This window comes from Cibotium barometz, chromosome 37, assembly GCF_041138505.1.
Source record: "Cibotium barometz isolate CiBa-2024 chromosome 37, ASM4113850v1, whole genome shotgun sequence".
Taxonomy (NCBI): domain Eukaryota; kingdom Viridiplantae; phylum Streptophyta; class Polypodiopsida; order Cyatheales; family Cibotiaceae; genus Cibotium; species Cibotium barometz.
This window is the reverse complement of record NC_141082.1, coordinates 29,391,158-29,417,045: the sequence shown is the minus strand read 5'-3', so window position 1 is coordinate 29,417,045 and position 25,888 is coordinate 29,391,158. Positions and strand designations below refer to the sequence as shown.

The following is a 25,888-nucleotide window of genomic DNA, read 5'->3' as shown; positions in this document are numbered from 1 at the left end:
CTCTGTCCAGAGGGTATGTTTACGTGGGGTGCCGCTGCTTGGTCGATTCGTCAGGGCTTGCTATGGGCTATGAGATGGAGCAGGATAGTCAGGCCATCAGATTCATTAGGGGCCAGCCTCGCCTGGTTCCGGCACCGGATTTCTCGTCCGCCAGCTGGACACAGGAGAGGGATTTACGATGGGAGCTCCTCAGCAGCCTCACCATCTGGTTCACCTGGAGAGCCCGGTGTTTCACGGCCTTTGAGGGGAGACTGGAGCCACCAGCAGAGACTGTACGGGAGATTTGGCAGGAGTTAATCCACACCTTGCGAGGACAGTATGACCGCATCCGGGGCGACTCGGACGAGGCGATCTTGCGGCGCCAGGCCTTTCACACCACCTGGCGCAGCGGCCCCTTCTACACCTTACACACGGGATCCCCCCCGTTGGCATTACAGGCTACCTGTTTGGCTATTCCCCCCCCCCTTATCGTATGATTTAGCCCCTCAGTCCTTAGTACTGATGCTTGTATTTTGCAGCACCGAGGGAGAGTCTCCCGGGCTGCCTTGCTGTATTCACTGCTCTGTTTCTCTTATGAGCAGGAGAGATCTTTTTGTAGCCCTACGGGCGTTTTTATATAACTAATGAAAGGATCTTTTCTCGGAAAAAAAAAAAAGAACGAAGTTGTTTCACTGTTCGTGGTATAGGCCAGTCCAAAACCTTCTGAACTCGGTCATAGTCAATGCTCAACCCATCTCGAGTGATCTTGTGTCCCAAGTAAATGATGCCAGTCATAAAGAACTCACATTTACTTAACTTAGCATATAGTCGATTTTGTCTTAAAATAGATAAGACAATCATGAGGTGTCTGACATGATCCTCAAGTGTACGACTATATATCAAAATATCATCCAGGAACACCACCACAAATTTCCCCAAATGTTCACGAAAAAGATCGTTCATCATTTGCTGGAAAGTGGCTGGAGCATTGGTTAACCCAAAAGGTAATACGAGAAACTCGTAATGGCCATACCTAGTCCGAAAGGCGGTTCGTTCGACATTCCTTTCATGAATACGTATCTGGTGATAGCCAGTACGTAAATCTATCTTCATGAAATATTTCGCTCCTACTAATCGGTCAATTAGGTCATCTGATCTAAGGAGAGGATAACGGTTCTTAATGGTCAGCTTGTTCAATCTCTTGTAATCTATACACATTCTCCTGGTATTGTCCTTCTTTCTTCTAAGCAACACAGGTGCACCCCAAGGTGATTTACTTGGACGGATCTGGCCCATCTTGAAATAATCTTCAAGTTGTTTAGCCAACTCATCTTCCTGAGCTTGGCTCATCCTGTAAGGTGGAATACTGACAGGATGAGCACCAGGGATCAAGTCAATACGATGATCTACTGCCCGTTCAGGTGGTAAACCCGATGGCAGTTCCTTAGGAAATACGTCTTGAAACGAATCAAGTATCTTCTGTAATTCTTTGCTTTCAAACACACTTAATTCATTCACATCCATGGAAGGGATGAGAAAAGAAGAAAGTGGAATCAATACACAATGGAAAGCGGTATACAAAGAAGAATCCATTATATTTCCAAAATCAACTGTATTTACAAGAGGTCCTTGAGAGGGATGAATACAATCACCTAAAATACTATACTGGGTGTCCTTATGCTGAAAAGAAAAAATATGACTAGACCAATCTATCTGGACTTGAAGAGTCTTAAACCACTCAATCCCTAATAACAAGTCTACATTTTCTAGATGCATAACATAGCATTCCAGAGTGTCTTTGTAGTCCTGAATCTGGATTGGAAGCATCTCCACCTTGCGATCCCAAACTTGCCTTCCCGCAGGTAGACGTACCTCATAGGTATGGTCGCTGAGTGTCGTATCAAGACTCAATTTCTGCACAAGTTTGTAGTTAACAAAGTTATGTGAACTGCCAGGGTCTAAAAGAATGTGAATTTTATGGCCATTCACTTCTCCATAAACTCGGAGAAGATCATGGAAGCCAAATACTTTAGAATTGAACAGACAATCAGAACAAGTACTAGGGCGAGAAAGTACAGTAATTGACGTACATGTCAAAGACAATTGGTTAGCTGCCTTTGGCTTGGGTCTTGCGTTTGTCTTGGTACCCTTTTGCTTTGGGCACTCCTTACGCATGTGTCCATTTTCTTCGCAGATAAAACAACGTCCTTCCTTCTTGAGCTTTAAAGCCCTAAGGAGTCGTTTCTTCTTCGCTGGTGTCGAACTGGAATTCTTCGAAGGTTGGTGTCACCAGCCTGGACATTTCCCAGTCTGAAAGGGGTCTGGTGGACTCCAGGATGTTTAAATATTTGGAAAGTACAAGCTTTGGGAATGGGAGATTATCCTAGAATACAAAGGACCACACTCCTAAAATTTAGGAGAGTTGCTATTTTTGGCCCGCTCCGATGGAAATTCTGTTCGCGTCATTACATGTGGAATTGAGCAGATACCAAGAGTTGGCAAAGTGCCTATGACAGAATGTCTACCAGTTGGGATATTTTTAGAGGTAAAGATTATGGAAGGACCCATCTCTTAGATTGGGACATGTGGCAAGAAAGTGGACCAAAGTGAGACAAGTGGCCTGACACTTGTTAGAAAATGGATCAAAATGAGACAAGTGGCCTCACACTTGTCACTTCAGCTATTGTGTGGCTCTCCACTTGTCATTGTAGCCTTCTCTTGCCATTTTAGCTCATGGGAGGTCCAAATCTATAAATTGGAGAGCTCTCTCTTCATTAATGGAGGCTCTCTTGCTGCACACTAGCCTCTACCACCGTTGAAGGCTTCTCTAATGATGGCTACTCTCTTTCTCTCTCTCTTGAAGGCTGCCCATGAAGAATACCGGCTGTTGGGGACTGTTTTGGAGGCTTCCATCGCGAAGAAATACTTAAGGCAAGGGTATTCAATCATTTATTATGATTTCTAGCCATTGTATGTGTTGTACCAGCATTTGTACTTGCTGTACCTGCTGTACCAGCAATTGTACTTGCTGTACCAACTTCTGTACTTGCTGTACCGCCCACCATACCGGCTGTACCAGCCATTGTACCTGCTGTACCAGCCACTGTACTTGCTGTACCAGCTTCTATACTTGCTGTACTTGCTGTACCAGCCACCGTACCGGCTGTACCAGCCATTGTACTTGCTGTACCAGCTTCTATACTTGCTGTACTTGCTGTACCAGCCACCGTACCGGCTGTACCAGCCATTGTACTTGCTGTACCAACCATTGTACTTGCTATACCAGCCATTGTACCTGTTGTACCGGCTGAATGGAGAGTTGTACTTGCTGTACTAGCTCTATTGCATGAAGACCCGTGGTTTTTGGGGAAGAATCAGTACCCACACGGAGGTATATGGATTACATTGATGGCTCGGCATTTCTACAGCCTATGTTCCGGCTTGGTAGCCTTGTGTTGGGCTGTGCTATGGCATTTGTATATGGATAATCCGGCATCTCCCGTGGGGAGAGTAAGGCCCTCAAAGCTTGTACATGATATTATTCTCCTTGGGTAATAAAATACTCCAAGGGGGGGGTCGGCCCATTCCGGCCTCTATGTGGTGTCACACGTGCAAGCTCCATTTTCAGCATTTGTGGATGTTTTGTCCTGCTTTATGTTTTATGCAAAGTGATGATGGATATGTGTTAAGGCTGTGGCCATGTTTAAATGTTTTAATATGCATTGATGGTATCAACAAGTGTGTCAAAGGCCCTAGTCCCCCGGGCACCGCTGCTACGAGTTACATTGGTATCAGAGCATAGGCTTTCTTGGAAGCGGAGGCTTCCTTCTATCAATAAGGAAGAGAAAAGATCTGGAGTGGGGACCACACTTACCATCATTGCTATTAAGCATGGCCAGCCACTTCAGAGCCTATGAAGCAAGAGCATGAACAATAGACAGCTTGATCTAAGGATTTATGAATTCACAAAATTTATCTTGGAAGTATGGAGTTGGCTTTATGTGCACACGTTTAGCACTCTTTCCATATGGATATTGTGGATTATATTATCAAGCTTACAGGCAAGCTATATGGAGATATATCTCAAGATATCTTAAGGATATGGTGACGAGATATTTCTGTTGGCTTCATGACCAACTTGGCAAAGAATAGCTAAGTATACTTTGAGTTTGCAAAGTTGGTGCTTTTGCTATTTACTATGAAGTGTTTTTGATGTTCACTAACCCTTGTATAGCTATGCAAGGAGAAAGGTGTTGTTGTTTGCCTTGAGATGGTTTCAGGGAAACATTGTTTATGGCTCCCTTTAATGGGATGAATTCTTTTCATGGCTCCCTTTATTGGGATGGAATATATCTATGGAGATTTCTTTCTTGTCGAGATTTATATAGATATTGGACTTAACAGGCAATTTCTATGGACGAATCTGTTCGAGTTTATAGAGAAGAAATCTTTGGTTATCTCATGGATATGATGCTTTTATGGATTAAGTTCACCTCTACTCCAAGGTGTGTGGTTAGCACGGAGTATGTGGTAAGAGTTATGGTATACAAGGATTATGGTATACAGGTGTATGGATTCCTGGACTTCTTTTCTAGGAATTTGGATCCATCCTCAGGTTTATGGATTATGTTTATGGCTCCCTTTTACTGGGATGGATTATTCTTTTTGGCTCCCTTTATTTGGGATGCATTGGACTTATGGAACTCATGGTTCACTTACCTTGTGTAGTGTTCTCTTGTCCTACGTGCTCTCTTGAAGATTGTTTCTACCATGTGAGGGTGGAACAATAGAGAGCAGATGGAAGGGAACATGGGCACTTCAAAGGGTAGTGACAAGCACAACATACCCTTTGTAGTGTTCTCTTGTCCTACGTGCTCTCTTGAAGATTGTTTCTACCATGTGTGGGTGGAACAATAGAGAGCAGATGGAAGGGAACATGGGCACTTGAGAGGGTAGTCTGAGTTGGTGGCCGAAATGCCTATAAACTATGTGTAGCAGAAATGCGTATGGAACACCAGGTTATCTATGCCTGCGAGTGATTGTTTTCAGGACTCCTTGTTTAGCCGCCCTGTGTAGTATTTCTCTTGACCTAAGTGCTCTTCAAGATGTTGCTACCTTGCTTGGTAGAACATAGAGCCAATGGTAGAGAATATGGGCACTGAAGTCGGGCCGGGCGTCAAGGCAGCTCCTTGGTGATCTACATCGACATACCATTGTTTTCTAAATGTTGAATTTCATATGCATTGGCATGGATTATGCTATCTGGACTTATGGGACTATTTTGTCTCACCCATTTATCTTGGGACATGATTTTGATATTGGTATTATGGAGAATTATTTAGTCTCGCCCATTTCTTTGGGACATGGATTCTTCAGTTATATTGGATTTTTTGAGACTGTCTCGTCTCGCCCAATCGATGGGACATGATTATATCTTGAATATATGGCTTGAAGCTTAAAGTTGCGGACAACTTTTAAGAAGTTGGGGAGGATGTCACCAGCCTGGACATTTCCCAGTCTGAAAGGGGTCTGGTGGACTCCAGGATGTTGGAAAGTACAAGCTTTGGGAATGGGGGATTATCCTAGAATACAAAGGACCACACTCCTAAAATTTAGGAGAGTTGCTATTTTTGGCCCGCTCCGATGGAAATTCTGTTCGCGTCATTACATGTGGAATTGAGCAGATACCAAGAGTTGGCAAAGTGCCTATGACAGAATGTCTACCAGTTGGGATATTTTTAGAGGTAAAGATTATGGAAGGACCCATCTCTTAGATTGGGACATGTGGCAAGAAAGTGGACCAAAGTGAGACAAGTGGCCTGACACTTGTTAGAAAATGGATCAAAATGAGACAAGTGGCCTCACACTTGTCACTTCAGCTATTGTGTGGCTCTCCACTTGTCATTGTAGCCTTCTCTTGCCATTTTAGCTCATGGGAGGTCCAAATCTATAAATTGGAGAGCTCTCTCTTCATTAATGGAGGCTCTCTTGCTGCACACTAGCCTCTACCACCGTTGAAGGCTTCTCTAATGATGGCTACTCTCTTTCTCTCTCTCTTGAAGGCTGCCCATGAAGAATACCGGCTGTTGGGGACTGTTTTGGAGGCTTCCATCGCGAAGAAATACTTAAGGCAAGGGTATTCAATCATTTATTATGATTTCTAGCCATTGTATGTGTTGTACCAGCATTTGTACTTGCTGTACCTGCTGTACCAGCAATTGTACTTGCTGTACCAACTTCTGTACTTGCTGTACCGCCCACCATACCGGCTGTACCAGCCATTGTACCTGTTGTACCAGCCACTGTACTTGCTGTACCAGCTTCTATACTTGTTGTACTTGCTGTACCAGCCACCGTACCGGCTGTACCAGCCATTGTACTTGCTGTACCAGCTTCTATACTTGCTGTACTTGCTGTACCAGCCACCGTACCGGCTGTACCAGCCATTGTACTTGCTGTACCAACCATTGTACTTGCTGTACCAGCCATTGTACATGTTGTACCGGCTGAATGGAGAGTTGTACTTGCTGTACTAGCTCTATTGCATGAAGACCCGTGGTTTTTGGGGAAGAATCAGTACCCACACGGAGGTATATGGATTACATTGATGGCTCGGCATTTCTACAGCCTATGTTCCGGCTTGGTAGCCTTGTGTTGGGCTGTGCTATGGCATTTGTATATGGATAATCCGGCATCTCCCGTGGGGAGAGTAAGGCCCTCAAAGCTTGTACATGATATTATTCTCCTTGGGTAATAAAATACTCCAAGGGGGGGGTCGGCCCATTCCGGCCTCTATGTGGTGTCACACGTGCAAGCTCCATTTTCAGCATTTGTGGATGTTTTGTCCTGCTTTATGTTTTATGCAAAGTGATGATGGATATGTGTTAAGGCTGTGGCCATGTTTAAATGTTTTAATATGCATTGATGGTATCAACAAGTGTGTCAAAGGCCCTAGTCCCCCGGGCACCGTTGCTACGAGTTACAGTTGGTCCGAAGACTTTCCTTCTGTCGTGTTAGCCATAGGTGCGGAGAACTTTCTTTTATGCTTGTTCCCCTGCTCGGTAACGGGTTTCGACTTGGAAGAGACCATTGTATCATCATAGATACGCGCTGAATGAATGGCCTCGTCCAATGTTTTACATTTGTTATTTTTAACCTGTAATCGGTACGAGTCTGGTAAACCAGCTACGAAAAACCCCAAAAGAGTAGTGGGATCCATCTTTGTAGCTTTCATCTGCAAGTCACGAAATTTCTGGAGGTAGACCTCATAAGTGAGGTGCTGCGAGGTCATGGTCAAAGCTGAAAACCGAGCAACATCATAATCATCCTCTTTCTTGAGGAATCCCTTCTTGAAGACGTCTTCAAATTGTGCCCAAGTCGTTGGCTTAGGGTTGAGTTCCTTTCACCAAAGCAAAGCTTTGCCGGACAGGAAATCTGTTGCTAAATGGATCTTCTTTCCATCATCATATGGATGAAACTGAAAGTGAACTTGCCACTTATGTAGCCACGTGTCAACGATCTCCTTGGTTCGCTGCTTTTGCTCGCCCCCGAACGGTTCCGGAGTAATGTTGGGGCCTAAAGCTGAAGCCAAGGTATCCATACCCGAGAAAGTAGAGAGGGTAGTGGTCAAGAGAGCGATGGAGTTCTGCAAAGCTTGCATCTGGGCTGCGATTTGTGCCTGACGTTCCGTCGAAGAAGCTTCGAGAGCTACTTTGAACTCTTGGAAATCTGATTTTGACACAAAATCGTCAAAAGGATCGACATCGTTACCTTCCGTAAGCCGGCAAGCCTTCGCATCCCACAAGGGGCTTCAACTCCGATTCTTGGGTCAACATCGTGAAGAGGGTACGTGGAGAGAAAATTCGATCTTTGCACAACGAAAGTGCAAGGGAACTTGAGAGCTTGAGAGCTTTAAAACTTGAGAGATGTGTGGCAAGAAGCCCACTAGAGGGGGTTTATAAAGGTTTCCCAAAAGCTAAAAATCTCCAAAAGCTAGGCTTAGCTTTTGCTTTGCTTTTGTGTGTTTTTTTTGAATATATATATATATATATATATATATATATATATATATATATATATATATATAATAAATGGACATATATATTCTAAACTCTTAAAAAAAAATAAACACTTTGAAACCTTGGAGGAGGGGTTTTAAAAATTAAACTCCCAAAAAAAACGAAAGCTCCAAAGAAAACGTAGGCTTTCCTTGTTTTTTTTTTCCCTCCTAGATTAGACCCGTCGGTTGGTCAGGCATCACACGTGCAGTGGTCGCCATCTTTGCTGTCGGCTTGCTTTCCAGCATCTGCGCCAGCCTCTCATAGGCCTGGGCATGAAGCCACGTGGGCTTGGGCTGGCTTCGCAGGACTGGCCTGGGCGTTGCCTGGCTGGCTACGCTGCCTGGCCTGGCTGGGGTACCTGCCTGCCTGGCGTAGGCGCTGCCTGGGCTGGCTGCGCAGGCCTGGCAGGCCTGGCCGCCTGGCGTAGGCGCTGCTGCGCTGCCTGGGCTGGCTACGCATGCCTGGCCGCCTGTAGCTACTAGTAGCCCAACGCCTACGACACATGCGACACACACGGCCAGTACAGCAGTACTCGGCCAGCAGACACAGCAACAATGATGCTCTCTCTCGCTCTCTCTCTCTCTCGCGCCAAAAAGCAACGAACATGCTTTTTCTGTTTTCTCTCCCTGCAGTTCATGCGACTGCACAAACAAGTCTCTTCTCTTCTTTGCAAAGCAAACGACCCTTACTAAACTACCATCTCCCATCAACATGGGTCTCTTTGATGAAGAAAAAACACATACTATTTTGAAAACAGCAGTATGCACAGAAAAAACAGCAAGCTTTTTAACACATACCTTTCTTCTGATGACCTGGCTGACAATACCATTAAACTCATTTAGATGGGCTGTCATAGACGCCCCTTCCTTCATCTGAAGACCTATGAGTTTCTTCAACCAATACACTTTGCTTGAGGCACTTTGTTGGGCATACAAGTCCTGCAATCTCTGCCACATTCCCCAAGCTGTCTTCTCTCCACGAATGCTGAAAAGTAATGAGTCTGACACAGACAACATGATAGTAGATCTTGCCAGCTCATCCATATCTTCCCACAGGTGAGAGCTCTTCATTGCTTCACATCAAGAAGCTTGAAGGCTCGCATAATTATGATATTTGGCAAACCCAGTGCTACAATGTGTTGCTCCAGAAAAAGCAGCACAAGCCTATCAAAGAAAGGGGTGTGATGCCCGCTTCTCTTACTGCTGAAGAGTGGGAAGATATGGATGAGCTGGCAAGATCTACTATCATGTTGTCTGTGTCAGACTCATTACTTTTCAGCATTCGTGAAGAGAAGACAGCTTGGGGAATGTGGCAGAGATTGCAGGACTTGTATGCCCAACATCTTCGACCTCTTCTTCTCTACCTACCGACTTGCTTGTTCACGAGGTATGCTCTGATACCATTGTCAAATCCCCGCGGATCTCCTCGTGATCGATCTTGGTTCGAGACTCGAATCTTGCGAACAAACGAACAAACAAACAAGGGGGTGCAGGCCTGACTCACCTCCCAACCATGACAGCCGTGGGCAAGCCCGCAGTCTTGGCTGTCCCCACCGAGCCACGAGCTGAGCTAACTAGGTTGACGTACCGACCAATCTCCTCCTCGAGACGTCCCATACCGCCACGAAGCTGCCCTCGCGGGCCTTGAGATTGCTGCCGGCCTCGGCTGCGCAAAGCAGGTGCACGTCTGCAGCAGTAGATCCAAGCTCCAAGACCATAGAGCTCTCACAAACTCGCGAGACTCTCTATATCTCAATAACTAACCTTGGCCACCCTTTTATAGGCTCTTGGCCGGTTATCGGGCGTCCACACTTGGGTGCCCGCCCGTCCATACTTGGGTGCCCACCCGTTAGTATATCCCTAACTCAGCTCGTCAATCAGCTTGCCTAGTTCCAAGCTTCCCCAAGCCTCGAAACTAGTCTTGCGTGCGTGTAGCACACGGTAGATACACACTGTGCACATGACAATGGGTGTCTTCCGGTCATAGATGTCAGAGAATCTCTTCCAAGCAACATGTCCATGGGTATCCTGTTTGATGTGAGTGATGACTGAGGATTGAGAGTCCAGAAGAATGAATGACCAAGCACGGGCATTAAGCCGATCCCATAGAGCAGCTTCGTGCATAAAGGCATCCCTCGTATCCTCATCCTCTGCGGTGTCTAGGTTAGGCTGGAGGACCGGTCGAGTGATGAACTCCCGAAGATCGTAAGTTTCCAAGATTGCTTCCACCCATGACTTTCCAGATGTGGTAGTTTGTGCCATTGGCATCTGAAGGAAAAGTCAGAAGAGTGGGTAGTTGAACCGCCATTGGATGAGTGCTTCTGCTTCCCTCTGAGAGGTAGTGCCAATAGATCCAAGTATATTATATGTCTTTTGTTTGGGTGGTTTTTGTGCTAGGCTGAGGAGACCAATTTGCAACTACCTATGGTTCAGTTCTGGTGCTTTAGACTCTAGAGATAGCCATTATTTTTCTGAACTAGGGCTTCGTAATTGTTGAAGCACCGCGCACCTTGCCTTTTCATATGTGAAAGGGCTTTGGAGAACATCAATGAAGTACAAGCTTTGGGATGGGAGGCTTATCCAACACAAGAATCAGACGCCCAAACCTTGGTCATGCTGCCGGAAACGGGACATTGGGCACAAAAATGGCTAAGTCTCGCGTAAGAAGCTACCTGCCAAACCCTGAACATATAGGGAAGGAATTTGGTGCAGAACCATGTTTTCAATGAATGTTCACACTCACTTATAGTGTGGGTGGACAAGTTATTATATGGCACCTCAGTTTACTCAGTTTTTACACGTTTTGATAATTCGGGCACCCCATGAGTAAGTTATTGGTTTTACACCCAAATGGCCGAGCATTAAACATTGGGCACCCAATTTATGAGAAAATGACCAGAATAGTTGTGGGTCACTTCTTGGGGCAACAACACACACACATCGATTTGCTCATATAGGTGGCAAATATTGTTATTTTTGTCCAACCTTAGGATAAGGTTATTAAAACACTAAAAGGGCTTCAATTTTTGATCTACGCCAGCTTCTACCTCTTTTTCTCGTATATGTGCATGTGCCTGCACACCTCCGACAGCTGCCGTACTCTTCCGTACAACATTTATTGCTGCTGGCGGCCCTGTACCTGTTGCTCTCCCCTCGTACTTGTTTCTGCAGAGCCTGTACCAGACCAGCTGTGTATCTTGCTGTACCAGCCTATAATAACTTGTTTGTACCTGTTGAAGCTACTGTACGAGTCCTAAGTGCCTGCTGTATCGGCTGATTGGGTTGTACCAAATTTTGTATCGGCTGTACCATGCTTGTACGAGCTGTACCACACTATGCACCAGCCTTGTACCCGTTGTACCTGCTGATGTGGACTGTTCATGATTGTACCAGCTCTCTGGTACCTGCTCTTGGAGATTCATTGCCTATTCTGGCCCCAGTGTGGTGTCCTTGTGCACTCCTTTTTCAAGTTTTGTGTGGAATCTTGGCTGTGGGCACTCATTAAAGCATGTGTCATATGTGGAAGCTTTGGGAGTCTTCTTTCAGCCCTAAACACCATCCTGGAACATGCTTGATGCAAAACGCATACAGAAGATGGAGAGAAGAGAGAGAGAGAGCTGAGTATTCAGTATATTCTATAGTACAAAAAGGTGTACAGATCTTGCAAGCCATAGGCTGCCATCAAAAGGTGGTATCTCACCTAATCTAGAGTCTAATCTATGACTCAGTCCATGGAGGACTGAATGAATGACAAGAACGCAACACAATGCTATTTATAGCCTTGGAAAACCAATAAACTCATCGACCTGTTGTCGGTCAGGTCCCCCTTAATTTGCTGCAGCCGACTCAGATTAGTTAGTCTTCATAAATGCTGGCTGACGGCCCCTTGGGTTCCTCCAGTGTCTTCCCTACCCACACCTAGCTGCTGCAATTCTTGAATCTAGTCCAAAGCTGGTTCTAATCTTGTTCTTTATCTTGTTTCCCTTCAAGGATCAGCGTTGGGATTAGCATGTACATGGGCATGCACATGACATCCACCTTTGCTAAACTTGATGATGGGATTCCAACTTCTGTTCTTGGATGATTGTTGTCATCATCCCTTTGTCTCTTCCTGGAGTCCCAAACCTGTCATCCTTCCCTTCGTGGCAACCTTTTCACTGAAAACCCTACCCGGTCTCCAAATCCGCCCCAAATCTGATGAAGATCTATACATCTGTTCCATCTTGTCCCCTAGCCCTTCATAAACTGTCCCTGAACACTTTCTCTGGTCTTGTATTGAGGCTTGCACTCTCACTCCACCCCTTGGAGGATCCTCCTCCTTTGGAACCGTTGCCGGAAAGCATTTCCTGGTGTGCCCCAGCGGCACCCGACTTACCTATGGGATTATTATTAACTCATAAGTCATTTATAGTCACTTGTAAGACTTGACCCTATAATCAGCCTACTTTCCTAATTTGTGGTCCCCAAATTAGGTCAGCTAACCCTATAGTTAGCATCAAGTACATATCCTCAGGATGAGGTTGATTAAAGTCCATGATAATTTGTTGAATGAATCTTGAAGAGATAAATGAGCATGGGTAACAAATGAGAGAGGAGCTTTATGTAGTGCCAGCCCCTCTCGAGGCATGCACTGGGCCTTAGAGGTGCTAGTAGGAGGGTGTTATAGATTTCTGATTGACTCATCTACATACCTTTGTGTATTTTTGAAGAATGGATGAGGGACATTGGTGGATCATGTCATATATGCAATGAGGTTTAGGAAGGGTTATATCCCTTTGGATCTGATTCTTGAGTGACCCTTTTTGTCACTTTCGTTCTGTAGAGCAGACACTGACTAGAAGATCTTGTTGCACAGAGGCCAATGAGAGCACTTAGCACCAAGACCACATTCTTGTCAGAGGGCAACAGAAAGATGTAGATGAATGACAGAAACTCTGAAGCTCCAAGTGAGAGATGAGAGAACCAACAAAACACTGATGCACTAATCCTCAAGGAAAAGATGGATATAACCAGCTCGTAGGCGAGGAGTGGTCTTTGTAGGCACAAAGGGACCAAAAGCAATGATGAAAGTGAGGGGGGGACTCGGGAGTTAGCCTACAGAGACCACTCTGTTGGTTGTATCCATCTTTTTTTTGAGAATTGGTGCATCAACGTTTTGCTGTGTTCTCTCATCTCTCACTTGGAGCTTCAGCGTTTTTGTCATTCGTCTACATCTTTCCATTGCTCTCTGACAAAATGCTGAAGCTCCAAAGTCCAGAGAAAACAGCAAAACACTGATGCACTAAACCTCAAGAAAAAGATGGATACAACCAACCCATAGGTGAGGAGTGGCCTCCGTAGGCAGAGGGCTCAAGGGTGCTCGTCAAATGACCAAAAGTGACGAGGAAAGTGAGAGAGGGGGCAGCATATATATACTCTCCATATGAACTGGCTGACTCCCTCATTACTCCTACATGACCTGATAAATAGTGAAAATAAGGCATAAATGCCATAAAAGCTTGGGCAGCCCACATCAGAGGCCCAAAAAAAATAGGGGAAAAGGGGGGGGATGCTAGAACATGGGAAGGACACTTGTAGACACCAAATAGCTACTAATAGGAGATGATATATGCTAACACCCCCTCATAGGTCGTGGGGGTGGCCTAAGACCATAGTTATGGGAAACGGAAACGGAGATGGAAATGGAGATGGAAACGGAAACGGAAATGGCAATTTTGAGGATGGGGGAAACGGAAACGCCACGCCATCCCAAGTTATCCTAAGAGGGGGTTATGGGGAAAGTCTATAGTGTACATACTACACTGTACATTTATGAATCATGATTTGAAACTTTACAATTTTAAACTTTAAAGTTGCATGAGAAATCAAAGCATTTAGAAGTTAGAACTTGGCATAATCACAAAATAAGCTAAATCCATCACTCAATCAAGAGTCAAGACCAAGTCCTTAGTGACTAGCCATTACAAAAAAGAGTAAAATCAAATGTCAAAGGAAGCTACTCTCTACAGAGTCTAGATTCTAGAGTCCTGAGTCCCGACTCCTCAAGACTCTTCTATGCTATAGAAATAGCGTCATCCTCCTGAAGCTCATCCTTTGGTGGAGCTTCTTCCATGCCATCTTCATGTGTTTGACCATCGCCCTCTGCCTCCTCATATCAAATGAGCATGTGTAGGCATATCAAATGAGCTTCCACCACTCCCAAGAGACGATGTAGTATGCAAAGAAGTGGGTGGATGGCTAGATGTAGCACTTACAGGAGTTCCTTGAGAAGCTAAATGCTGAGTTGGAGCACTTATTGTATGCTCCTTGCACCGAGTATTTGGTGGAGGGGGAAGAAGTGAAGCTTCGCGTTCCATTCTTTGTGCATCTACTGGAGCAATCTTCTCGCATTTACCTATTTCAAACCCTAGCAAGGCAAGCAAATGGGCTTCAACCTGCTTTGGACAGCCACCTCTTTCCAGACCACAATATCGACAACAAAATCTTCTTGCCCCACCTCTCTTGGAGTCATATTTATTAACAATGTCCACCTGCTGCCACCAATAGTCACTCTGGGTCAATTCCTTCTCATTCTCTCTCTCAAGATGTGGCTGCCTAGATGCCATGAATGATGAGAGTGACAAAGAAATGCCTGCAAGAATGGGGATGGAAAAGAAAAGGGCAAACACAAGAATGGGCACAATGTGCAGCGTGTAGCAAATTGCAAGAAAGGAAGAGGGAAAGCAACTTGTGCCTTTCTCTACAGAGGGAATGGAAGAAAGAAAGGAAAGAAATGGATTGCTAGTAGCTACAGAAACTTCAAAGTTCAAACAGAGAATCGACACTGGACAGGTTATGAAATGCTATGTGCAAATAGGTGGAAAAATGAGGATTTCTTTTTGCTATTTTTTATCTTCACACGTGAGCGCCAGGTTCGATAATGATTTGGGCCTTTTTTTATATTCATTCGAAGACTGAAGCACATTTGAACTTCGAAGGGCGTTTTTTTAAATAGCAGGGCTTTTTTTATCTTGGTGCCGCCCTTGATAAAGATTTAGGGCTTTTTTACTCTTCGATCTGCTCGCCCGGTCCTTTTTTGCTCATTTTCATTGGGCGTCGGGGAGCGCATCGTCCAGGTGCTGTTTTTTTTTTTGGCTTGCGTGCTACGTGGCTTGAGACCCAAGAAACGGCCTGGTAATGGCCTAGGAAACGTTTCTCTCCGGCCAGAAATGCCAGAAACACCAGAAACTCGCCGTTTTCGGCGGACGGAAACATTTCATGGAGTGAAATGTGTTTCAGTCCCAGCACTGCCCGAAACGGCATTTCTTCTCTCAAAAATGGGCGTTTCCAGCGTTTCTCGTACTATGTGTCACCAGCCTGGACATTTCCCAGTCTGAAAGGGGTCTGGTGGACTCCAAGATGTTTAAATATTTGGAAAGTACAAGCTTTGGGAATGGGGGATTATCCTAGAATACAAAGGACCACACTCCTAAAATTTAGGAGAGTTGCTATTTTTGGCCTGACTCCGATGGAAATTCTGTTCGCGTCATTACATCTGGAATTGAGCAGATACCAAGAGTTGGCAAAGTGCCTATGACAGAATGTCTACTAGTTGGGATATTTTTAGAGCTAAAGATTATGGGAGAATCCATCTCTTAGATTGGGACATGTGGCAAGAAAGTGGATCAAAGTGAGACAAGTGGCCTGACACTTGTTAGAAAATGGATCAAAATGAGACAAGTGGCCTCACACTTGTCACTTCAGCTATTGTGTGGCTCTCCACTTGTCATTGTAGCCTTCTCTTGCCATTTTAGCTCATGGGAGGCCCAAATCTATAAATTGGAGCCCTCTCTCTTCATTAATGGAGGCTCTCTTGCTGCACACTAGCCTCTACCACCGTTGAAGGCTTCCCTAATGATGGCTACTCTCTTTCTCTCTCTCTTGAAGGCTGCCCATGAAGAAAACCGGCTGTTGGGGACTGTTTTGGAGGCCTCCATCGCGAAGAAATACTAAAGGCAAGGGTATTCAATCATTTATTATGATTTCTAGCCATTGTATGTGTTGTACCAGCATTTGTACTTGCTGTACTTGCTGTACCAGCCACCGTACCGGCTGTACCAGCCAATATACTTGCTGTACCAGTTGTACCAGCCACCGTACCGGCTGTACCAGCCACTGTACTTGCTGTTCCAGCCACTGTACCTACTGTACCAGCATTTGTACTTACTGTACCTGCTGTACCAGCCACTGTACCGGCTGTACCAGCCATTGTACCTGCTGTACCGGCTGAATGGGAGTTGTACTTGTTGTACCCTTTCTATTGCATGAAGACCCGTGGTTTTTGGGGAAGAATCAGTACCCACACGGAGGTATATGGATTATATTGTTGGCTCGGCATTTCTACAGCCTATGTTCCGGCTTGGTTGCCTCGTGTTGGGCTGTGCTATGGCATTTGTAAAGGGATAATCCGGCATCTCCCGTGGGGAGAGTAAGGCCCTCAAAGCTTGTACATGATATTATTCTCCTTGGGTAATAAAATACTCCAAGGGGGGGGGTCGGCCCATTCCGGCCTCTATGCGGTGTTACACGTGCAAGCTCCATTTTCAGCATTTGTGGATGTTTTGTCCTGCTTTATGTTTTATGCAAAGTGATGATGGATATGTGTTAAGGTTGTGGCCATGTTTAAATGTTTTAATATGCATTGATGGTATCAACAAGTGTGTCAAAGGCCCTAGTCCCCCGGGCACCCGCCGCGAGTTTCATTGGTATTAGAGCATAGGCTTTCTTGGAAGCGGAGGCTTCCTTCTATCAATAAGGAAGAGAAAAGATCTCAAGTGGGGACCACACTTACCATCATTGCTGTTAAGCATGGCCAGCCGCTTCATAGCTTATGAAGCAAGAGCATGAGCAGTAGACAGCTTGTTGATCTAAGGATTTATGAATTCACAGAATTTTATCGTGGAAGTGTGAAGTTGGCTTTATGTGCACACGTTTAGCACTCTTTCCATCTGGATATTGTGGATTATATTATCAAGCTTACAGGCAAGCTATATGGAGATATATCTCAGGATATCTTAAGGATATGGTGACGAGATATTTCTTTTGGCTTCATGACCAACCTGGCAAAGAAAAGCTAAGTATACTTTCAGTTTGCAAAGTTAGTGCTTTTGCTATGAAGTGTTTTTGATGTTCACTAACCCTTGTATAGCTATGCAAGGAGAAAGGTGTTGTTGTTTGCCTTGAGATGGTTTCAGGGAAACAGTGTTTATGGCTCCCTTTAATGGGATGAATTATTTTCATGGCTCCCTTTATTGGGATGGAATATATCTATGGAGATTTCTTTCTTGTCGAGATTTATATAGATATTGGGCTTAACAGGCAATTTCTATGGACGAATCTGTTCGAGTTTATAGAGAAGAAATCTTTGGTTATCTCATGGATATGATGCTTTTATGGATTAAGTTCACCTCTACTCCAAGGTGTGTGGTTAGCACGGAGTATGTGGTAAGAGTTATGGTATACAAGGATTATGGTATACAGGTGTATGGATTCCTGGACTTCTTTTCTAGGAATTTGGATCCATCCTCACGTTTATGGATTATGTTTATGGCTCCCTTTTACTGGGATGGATTATTCTTTTTGGCTCCCTTTATTTGGGATGCATTGGACTTATGAAACTCATGATTCACATACCCTGTGTAGTGTTCTCTTGTCCTACGTGCTCTCTTGAAGATTGTTTCTACCATGTGAGGGTGGAACAATAGAGAGCAGATGGAAGGGAACATGGGCACTTCAAAGGGTAGTGTCGAGCACAACATACCCTGTGTAGTGTTCTCTTGTCCTACGTGCTCTCTTGAAGATTGTTTCTACCATGTGTGGGTGGAACAATAGAGAGCAGATGGAAGGGAACATGGGCACTTGAGAGGGTAGTGTGAGTTGGTAGCCGAAATGCCTACAAACTATTGGTGGCCGAAATGCCTATAAACTATGTGTAGCAGAAATGCGTATGGAACACCAGGTTATCTATGCCTGCGAGTGATTGTTTTCAGGACTCCTTGTTTAGCCGCCCTGTGTACTATTTCTCTTGTCCTAAGTGCTCTTCAAGATGTTGCTACCTTGCTTGGTAGAACATAGAGCCAATGGTAGAGAATATGGGCACTGAAGTCGGGCTGGGCGTCAAGGCAGCTCCTTGGTGATCTACATGGATTATGATATTTGGACTTATGGGACTGTTTTGTCTCGCCCATTTACTTGGGACATGGATTATGATATCTAGATTTATGGGACTGATTTGTCTCGCCCATTTATCTTGGGACATGATTATGATATCTGGACTTATGGGACTGTTTTTGTCTCACCCATTTATCTTGGGACATGATTTTGATATTGGTATTATGGAGACTTATTTAGTCTCGCCCATTTCTTTGGGCATGGATTCTTAAGTTATATTGGATTTTTTGAGACTGTCTCGTCTCGCCCAATCGATGGGACATGATTATATCTTGAATATATGGCTTGAAGCTTAAAGTTGTGGACAACTTTTAAGAAGTTGGGAAGGATGTCACCACCCTGGACATTTCCCAGTCTGAAAGGGGTCTGGTGGACTCCAAGATGTTTAAATATTTGGAAAGTACAAGCTTTGGGAATGGGGGATTATCCTAGAATACAAAGGACCACACTCCTAAAATTTAGGAGAGTTGCTATTTTTGGCCTGACTCCGATGGAAATTCTGTTCGCGTCATTACATCTGGAATTGAGCAGATACCAAGAGTTGGCAAAGTGCCTATGACAGAATGTCTACTAGTTGGGATATTTTTAGAGCTAAAGATTATGGGAGAATCCATCTCTTAGATTGGGACATGTGGCAAGAAAGTGGATCAAAGTGAGACAAGTGGCCTGACACTTGTTAGAAAATGGATCAAAATGAGACAAGTGGCCTCACACTTGTCACTTCAGCTATTGTGTGGCTCTCCACTTGTCATTGTAGCCTTCTCTTGCCATTTTAGCTCATGGGAGGCCCAAATCTATAAATTGGAGCCCTCTCTCTTCATTAATGGAGGCTCTCTTGCTGCACACTAGCCTCTACCACCGTTGAAGGCTTCCCTAATGATGGCTACTCTCTTTCTCTCTCTCTTGAAGGCTGCCCATGAAGAATACCGGCTGTTGGGGACTGTTTTGGAGGCTTCCATCGCGAAGAAATACTAAAGGCAAGGGTATTCAATCATTTATTATGATTTCTAGCCATTGTATGTGTTGTACCAGCATTTGTACTTGCTGTACCTGCTGTACCAGCCACCGTACCGGCTGTACCAGCCAATGTACTTACTGTACCAGCCACTGTACTTGCTGTACCAGCTGTACCAGCCACCGTACCGGCTGTACCAGCCACTATACTTGCTGTTCCAGCCACTGTACCTACTGTACCAGCATTTGTACTTACTGTACTTGCTGTACCAGCCACTGTACCGGCTGTACCAGCCATTGTACCTGCTGTACCGGCTGAATGGGAGTTGTACTTGTTGTACCCTTTCTATTGCATGAAGACCCGTGGTTTTTGGGGAAGAATCAGTACCCACACGGAGGTATATGGATTATATTGTTGGCTCGGCATTTCTACAGCCTATGTTCCGGCTTGGTTGCCTCGTGTTGGGCTGTGCTATGGCATTTGTATAGGGATAATCCGGCATCTCCCGTGGGGAGAGTAAGGCCCTCAAAGCTTGTACATGATATTATTCTCCTTGGGTAATAAAATACTCCAAGGGGGGGGGTCGGCCCATTCCGGCCTCTATGCGGTGTCACACGTGCAAGCTCCATTTTCAGCATTTGTGGATGTTTTGTCCTGCTTTATGTTTTATGCAAAGTGATGATGGATATGTGTTAAGGCTGTGGCCATGTTTAAATGTTTTAATATGCATTGATGGTATCAACAAGTGTGTCAAAGGCCCTAGTCCCCCGGGCACCCGCCGCGAGTTGTACTTGTTGTACCCTTTCTATTGCATGAAGACCCGTGGTTTTTGGGGAAGAATCAGTATCCACACGGAGGTATATGGATTATATTGTTGGCTCGGCATTTCTACAGCCTATGTTCCGGCTTGGTTGCCTCGTGTTGGGCTATAGGGATAATCCGGCATCTCCCGTGGGGAGAGTAAGGCCCTCAAAGCTTGTACATGATATTATTCTCCTTGGGTAATAAAATACTCCAAGGGGGGGGGGGTCGGCCCATTCCGGCCTCTATGCGGTGTCACACGTGCAAGCTCCATTTTCAGCATTTGTGGATGTTTTGTCCTGCTTTTGTGTTTTATGCAAAGTGATGATGGATATGTGTTAAGGCTGTGGCCATGTTGGAATGTTTTAATATGCATTGATGGTATCAACAAGTGTGTCAAAGGCCCTAGTCCCCCGGGCACCCGCCGCGAGTTTCACTATGCCTAAGACCCAAGGAGCTGCTATGAATGCCAATAGTTGATTGAGATAATCCTTTGGTGAACAAGTCTGCAACATTGTCCTCTGTAGGACAATATTCAAGGATAATGTCTCCCTCCAAGATCCACTCCCACACAAAGTGGTGCTGGATCTCTATATGCTTGGTCTGTGCATGAAATACCGGATTCTTAGCAATAGGCAAGCAATTGTGGTTGTCGCATGAGATAAGGATAGGTTGATTTTGTCGAAAACCAAGCTCCTCAAGTAGCGGCCGCAGCCAAATCATATCACAAGTAGCTGAACAGTCCTTGCGCGATAAGTCATGTGTTGTGTGGCACCACTATCCAAAATCCACGGAGGTGAGTTGGAACAAGAAAGAAAAGCGTGCTCCACCATTGGATGGGGGGTAACATATTTGAGATCCATTTGGTTGACAGAAGGTAACTCCACAACAACTTTGGCGGATGAGCTTGCCCCTTCAGCCTTTGACTTCCCTTCCGAGTCTTGCATGCGACTATGGCATTGTTGCCATTAGTGCCCTTGTTTGGAGCAATAATCACGAACCTTTTGGTTGCTAGAAGAATTAGAAGTTGAAGATCTCTTTGGCTTAGCATCCTTAGAGTCCTTAGACGGAGGTGCCCCACCTTTGCCTTCGTTACGCTGTCCCCCTCTTTGTCCAATGAAACCCTAGTTACCTTTCTGTGAAGAAGAATCCTTGAACTGATCAAGGACCATAGGCGCACCAGCTCATCCGAGGGTATGGTTTCTATGCGTCTTGAGGTAAGAAGTGAAGAATAGAAGCTCCCATGTTTTGTGGGCAATTGAGCAAGTAGCCGGATGGCAATATCCTTAGTGGAAATCTCCTTCTTGCACCCAGAAATCTTAGATCGCAATGACTCTAGTTTATTGATGTGATCCTGCATGGAAGTAGAATCAGGGTGAAAGCTTCAACATTTGAAGCTCCAAGGAAAAACTCTCTTCATGGGTGTCTTTGTGTCGTAGATGTTGAAGAGTTTCTCTTCCAAGCAACGTGTGCATGGGTATCCCGTTCGATATGAGTGATGACCGAGGGTTGAGAGTTCAAAGGGATGAATGACCGAGCACGGGCATTTAGTTGATTCCATATAGCAGCTTCGTGGGTAAGGGTATCCCTTGTATCTTCATCCTCTACAGTGTCCGGGTTAGGCTGGAGGACTGGGCGCATGATGAACTCCAGAAGATCGTATGTCTCCAAGATGTTGTAGTTGGCATCTGTAGGAAAAGTTGGAAGAGTGAGAGGGCAGCGGAAACCTGTAGATGAGTAACAAAAACGCTGAATCTCCAAGTGAGAGCTGAGAGAAAACAGCAAAACGCTGATGCACTAATCCTCAAGAAAAAGATGGATACAACCAGCCCATAGGCGAGGAGTGGTCTCTTTAGGCAGTGGGCTGAAGGGTGCTCGCGAAATGACTAAACGCGACGATGAAAGTGGGGGGAAGGGGCAGCATATGTATACACTCCATATGAACTGGCTGACTCCCTCATGACTCCACAACAACCTGAAAAATGGTGAAAATAAGGCATAAATGCCATAAAACGGTGGGCAGCCCACATCAGAGGCCCAATAAGAATAGGGAAAAAATAGGGGAAAATAGGAACATGGGAAGGGCACCCGTAGACACCAAAATAGCCACCAAAACAGGAGATGATATATGCTAACAATTCTGGCTTCATTATCTAGTTAGACATAACGCATATGTGTATCTCCATCTCGAGTAGGATTCAAGGACCTTACAGAACAGCCCAACATAGTCAGAAGGTCCTCATGAGATGTCCCCTTCATGTCTAGGTCTTGGCTTTGGTTTTGTTTAGAACTGTAAGCCTGGTTTGAAATCCTAAGTTCTTTTGCAGGATGAGCTGCGGGATGCTGTGCTTCTTGTCTTTGCCAACAAGCAGGATCTTCCAAATGCTATGAATGCAGCTGAAATCACTGACAAGCTGGGCCTGCACTCTCTTCGCCAGCGTCACTGGTAAGTTCATACATGTATATGATGATAATTACCGACTTAAGTTTCGGATTGGTAGTTAATGCTTTCTACATTGAAAATTTCAGAAAATTATATTTTTCCTTTTTATGCCCTTGTATTATTTGCAAAACTTTTTCTAGTCTTTTTGTTGTTTGTGTTCGTTTGTTGTTACATAACTGCAATTCGTCTCTCAATTCGTAAGGTAGTATATATTCCAGTCTTATGACGGTATAATTTTTACGTGCTAGAAGTGCTACACAAGGTTGCTATACATTCTTAGGGTCTTTATAGACATGGATTCTGCCCATTGGGCAGAATCCTCTGGGGCGGACAGTGTCTTTGGGGCAACTCTTTTGATTTGTGTTCGTGTGGAACAGGTATATTCAGAGCACATGTGCTACCTCTGGGGAAGGTCTTTATGAAGGCTTGGACTGGCTCTCTAGCAACATTGCGAGCAAGGTGTGAGGGTGGAAAATTTGGGGATAAGATCTTGGCTTTAGTTTTGTTTATGTATAACATTACAGGTGTTGTTTTGAACTCGTCCCCTTCTGGACAGCATGGTATGATAGTCACTCGGGCACTGACTTTGCTGCTAGAACAAATTTTGATATCTTTTACTGTTTGTTTATGTGCAGGGTTAAAGATAATTTTGATCGTCATGCGTAGTTGTGTGGATGAGTAACCTTCACATGCTCCCTAATGGATGTTTATATGACACTGATTGTTGGATTATTACCCAAAGAAGAGCCATAGTGGATGCTTTAATGAGTTTTTTTCATGGCAAAGTCTAGAGATTTTTTTTTTCTGGTTTGCACAGAGCTTCTTAACTAAGATAATGTGTTTTATATTTGCCACTAGTGTCCTCACTTCTTGTGTTTACTTCTTTCTATAGAAGTGAGTTCGTATGTGACCTATTTGTGACAAAGTTGCTACCCGTGGGAAGATCCTACGCTTTTTGTGAGGGTTAAGGGTTTTAACTATGGATGTCGGGCCGTACTTTGCTGGCCATTGATGTGCAGATGGGGAGCTAAAGGAGAGATGGCAGATATCATTTTCTCTCCCCATGTTCCTCCTGGCCTGTGTAAGTGGTTTGGGTACTCTTTCTCCCAGCATTGTACAGGCAGTCTCTCTCTGCCAGGGAACAGCCTGCTCCACTGACATACTCGTTTTTATGCATGTCTGCTTCCACTCTTTCCTTCAACCGCACTTCAATGTGAGAGCACATGTGCTTTTTTGCAGCTGTTTGTCTTCTTGAATTATGGGCATTTTTAAAGCAATTCTACCATGTTGTAGTTAATACATGTGACGACATGCACGGAGTGGTCTAGTGTAATCACTTCTATGGAAGGGCTCTGAAATCTATCCTAAAATGGTTTAGTGTTATTGCGGGCTCGTCAGGAATGACGAAGATCAGATCAAAGAAATGTTTTGTTCTTTGGTCAGCTTATTTGTGTCCTAAACAGATGAGAGTTATGTACATAGTTTGTTCCCGTCTTCTGCATGCCTTGATGACGAACACTTGATGAATGGGTGGATTTTAATGTGCATGCAACTTCAACTTTGAATTTTAGATTAGAACATGGAAGTGTATACTTATGATACACAAGGTGAATTCTTAGGAGAAGCTGTCAAAGAGGTCTTCAACCTACGTTTTTTAGGTGGTTCAAGCAAATGGCCGGTCAATGGTGACATTCAAGTTGCCCTAAACACACGAGGAATATGAAGTTAAATGTATTCGTGTAAGGCAGCGTAAAGGTGTTTTCGAGAGAACAGCTGAACGGTCCTCATGGTCCTTCCCTTTGTATTCATATTATTCATGAGCTGTTTTGCCCTGTGTGGGAGAATGGCTTTGTGAGACCACCTATATATGTGTTGATGCAAGACTTTTTAGTATGGTTTTTACATCTTCCTTGCCAAGTAGAGTAGTTGCATTTTCTATGTTACGAAGAAGTGTTCTTATAAACTAACTACTCGTTTAATTTTTATGTCGTACCTCTTAATATATGTATGTCCTCAAGTAGCCTTGAGGTAGAACTTTGGGTGAGAGAGAGAGAGAGAGAGAGAGAGAGAGAGAGAGAGAGCGAGTAGGGCTAGGTCTGAACAGTGGTTAGAGATGACTGCAAGTGGGACTGTGAATAATGTCTGTAGGGGTAGGTCTAAACAGTAGTTTTAGATTTTCTACTTGACACCATAAAATGGTTGGAAGATGTCTCTTCCCCCTTAAAAGTAAAATTGAGCTGTTCTCCTTAAGCTTTTTTGGTGCGACCTTATGTTGTGCTTTTGAAGTTTTGATTGCCCAAGGAGTCCTCTCATTTTCCCTACTGTCAATAGGGGTTACTAATGATAATGCAGGCAGCATTATGTATCATTAGTAACCCCTATTGACAGTAGGGATTACTAATGATGCATAATGCTGCCTGCATTTTTGACTTGGTGATTGGTGTAGCTTTGATCACTCTCTCTCATCTTGCACAATAATTGTGTCATTGTTCAGCCATCCCTTGAGTACTTTTTGAAGGAAGGTCGTCACTATTGTTTGACTTTTTATATTCTTGAAGATAGCATGGCATTACATTGAAATAGAGGGCTTTCATGGGTAAGGGGAAGCATCAAAAGATTCTTTTTGTCTTTCTCTGTCTTAGTGTTTCAAAGGACCGAGTTCTTAATCGTAATCTATACGGCCCAATGCCTGGAAAAGTCCCCATATTTGTGGATAATTGGCTTGTCCTCTGTTCACATGTTGACCTTGCTATACTACTCAAGTCTAACTCAGGTTTATTTCAGTTACCCACCATCGCATGTTGACCTTGCTATACTACTTAAGTCTAACTCAGGTTTATTTCAGTTACTCACCATTAGAGGTAATGCTCTACAAGGCAAATGAAAAATTCACAATGGATCTTGGAAGCTCTCCGTCTAGAAATTGGGTTAAAGAACTTTGGCGTCATTATCGGGGAAAAGATAATAGCCAACACAAAATTCCAAGAAAAAGATTAGAAAATGTATATTAACTAATCAAGAAATTAAATAAAAAAGAAGAGCTCACGTATCTTCACACAAAAACCCTCTTTTCTTGAATGAAATCTCTCTGAAGTTCGGGCTTCACACATAGCATGCCCTCTCAGACACACCTCTCATCTTCTCGCAAGAGAGACTTGACAGGAGATCCATTAGGCTAGCAAGTTGAGTGAAGTTCAAGAGCATTAGATGTAAGAGGAGTCGTAGAACTGCAAGGGAAAGATTCCCACGTGACTCATTTGATTGCTGTTTACTTTTTCACATTATCTAGTTGAACAAGCCTCATTCAACTTGTTCCATTACAATTCCTCCATTCAGCACAACTTATTGAGCTAAACTTGACTTATATGGCCTATTGGACCACCTCCACATACACTACATACCAATGGCTCCCCTTCTTCCCTCTCGTCTACACTACATATCA

The 25,888-nt window shown here is 44.4% G+C and overlaps 1 protein-coding gene across 1 annotated transcript in view; it reads left to right on the top strand.

Annotated features, from left to right (window-relative positions):
* LOC147617140 (ADP-ribosylation factor 1-like) overlaps nucleotides 1–23,300 on the top strand; it is a 62,751-nt gene extending 39,451 nt beyond the window's left edge. The window contains exons 4-6 of the mRNA XM_086776729.1: nucleotides 22,331–22,449; nucleotides 22,824–22,905; nucleotides 23,082–23,300. Coding sequence (XP_086632855.1) covers nucleotides 22,331–22,449; nucleotides 22,824–22,905; nucleotides 23,082–23,087 — 207 coding nt within the window. The 3' untranslated portion in view covers nucleotides 23,088–23,300. The remainder of the gene's footprint in view (nucleotides 1–22,330; nucleotides 22,450–22,823; nucleotides 22,906–23,081) is intronic.
* Nucleotides 23,301–25,888: the final 2,588 nt, after the last annotated feature.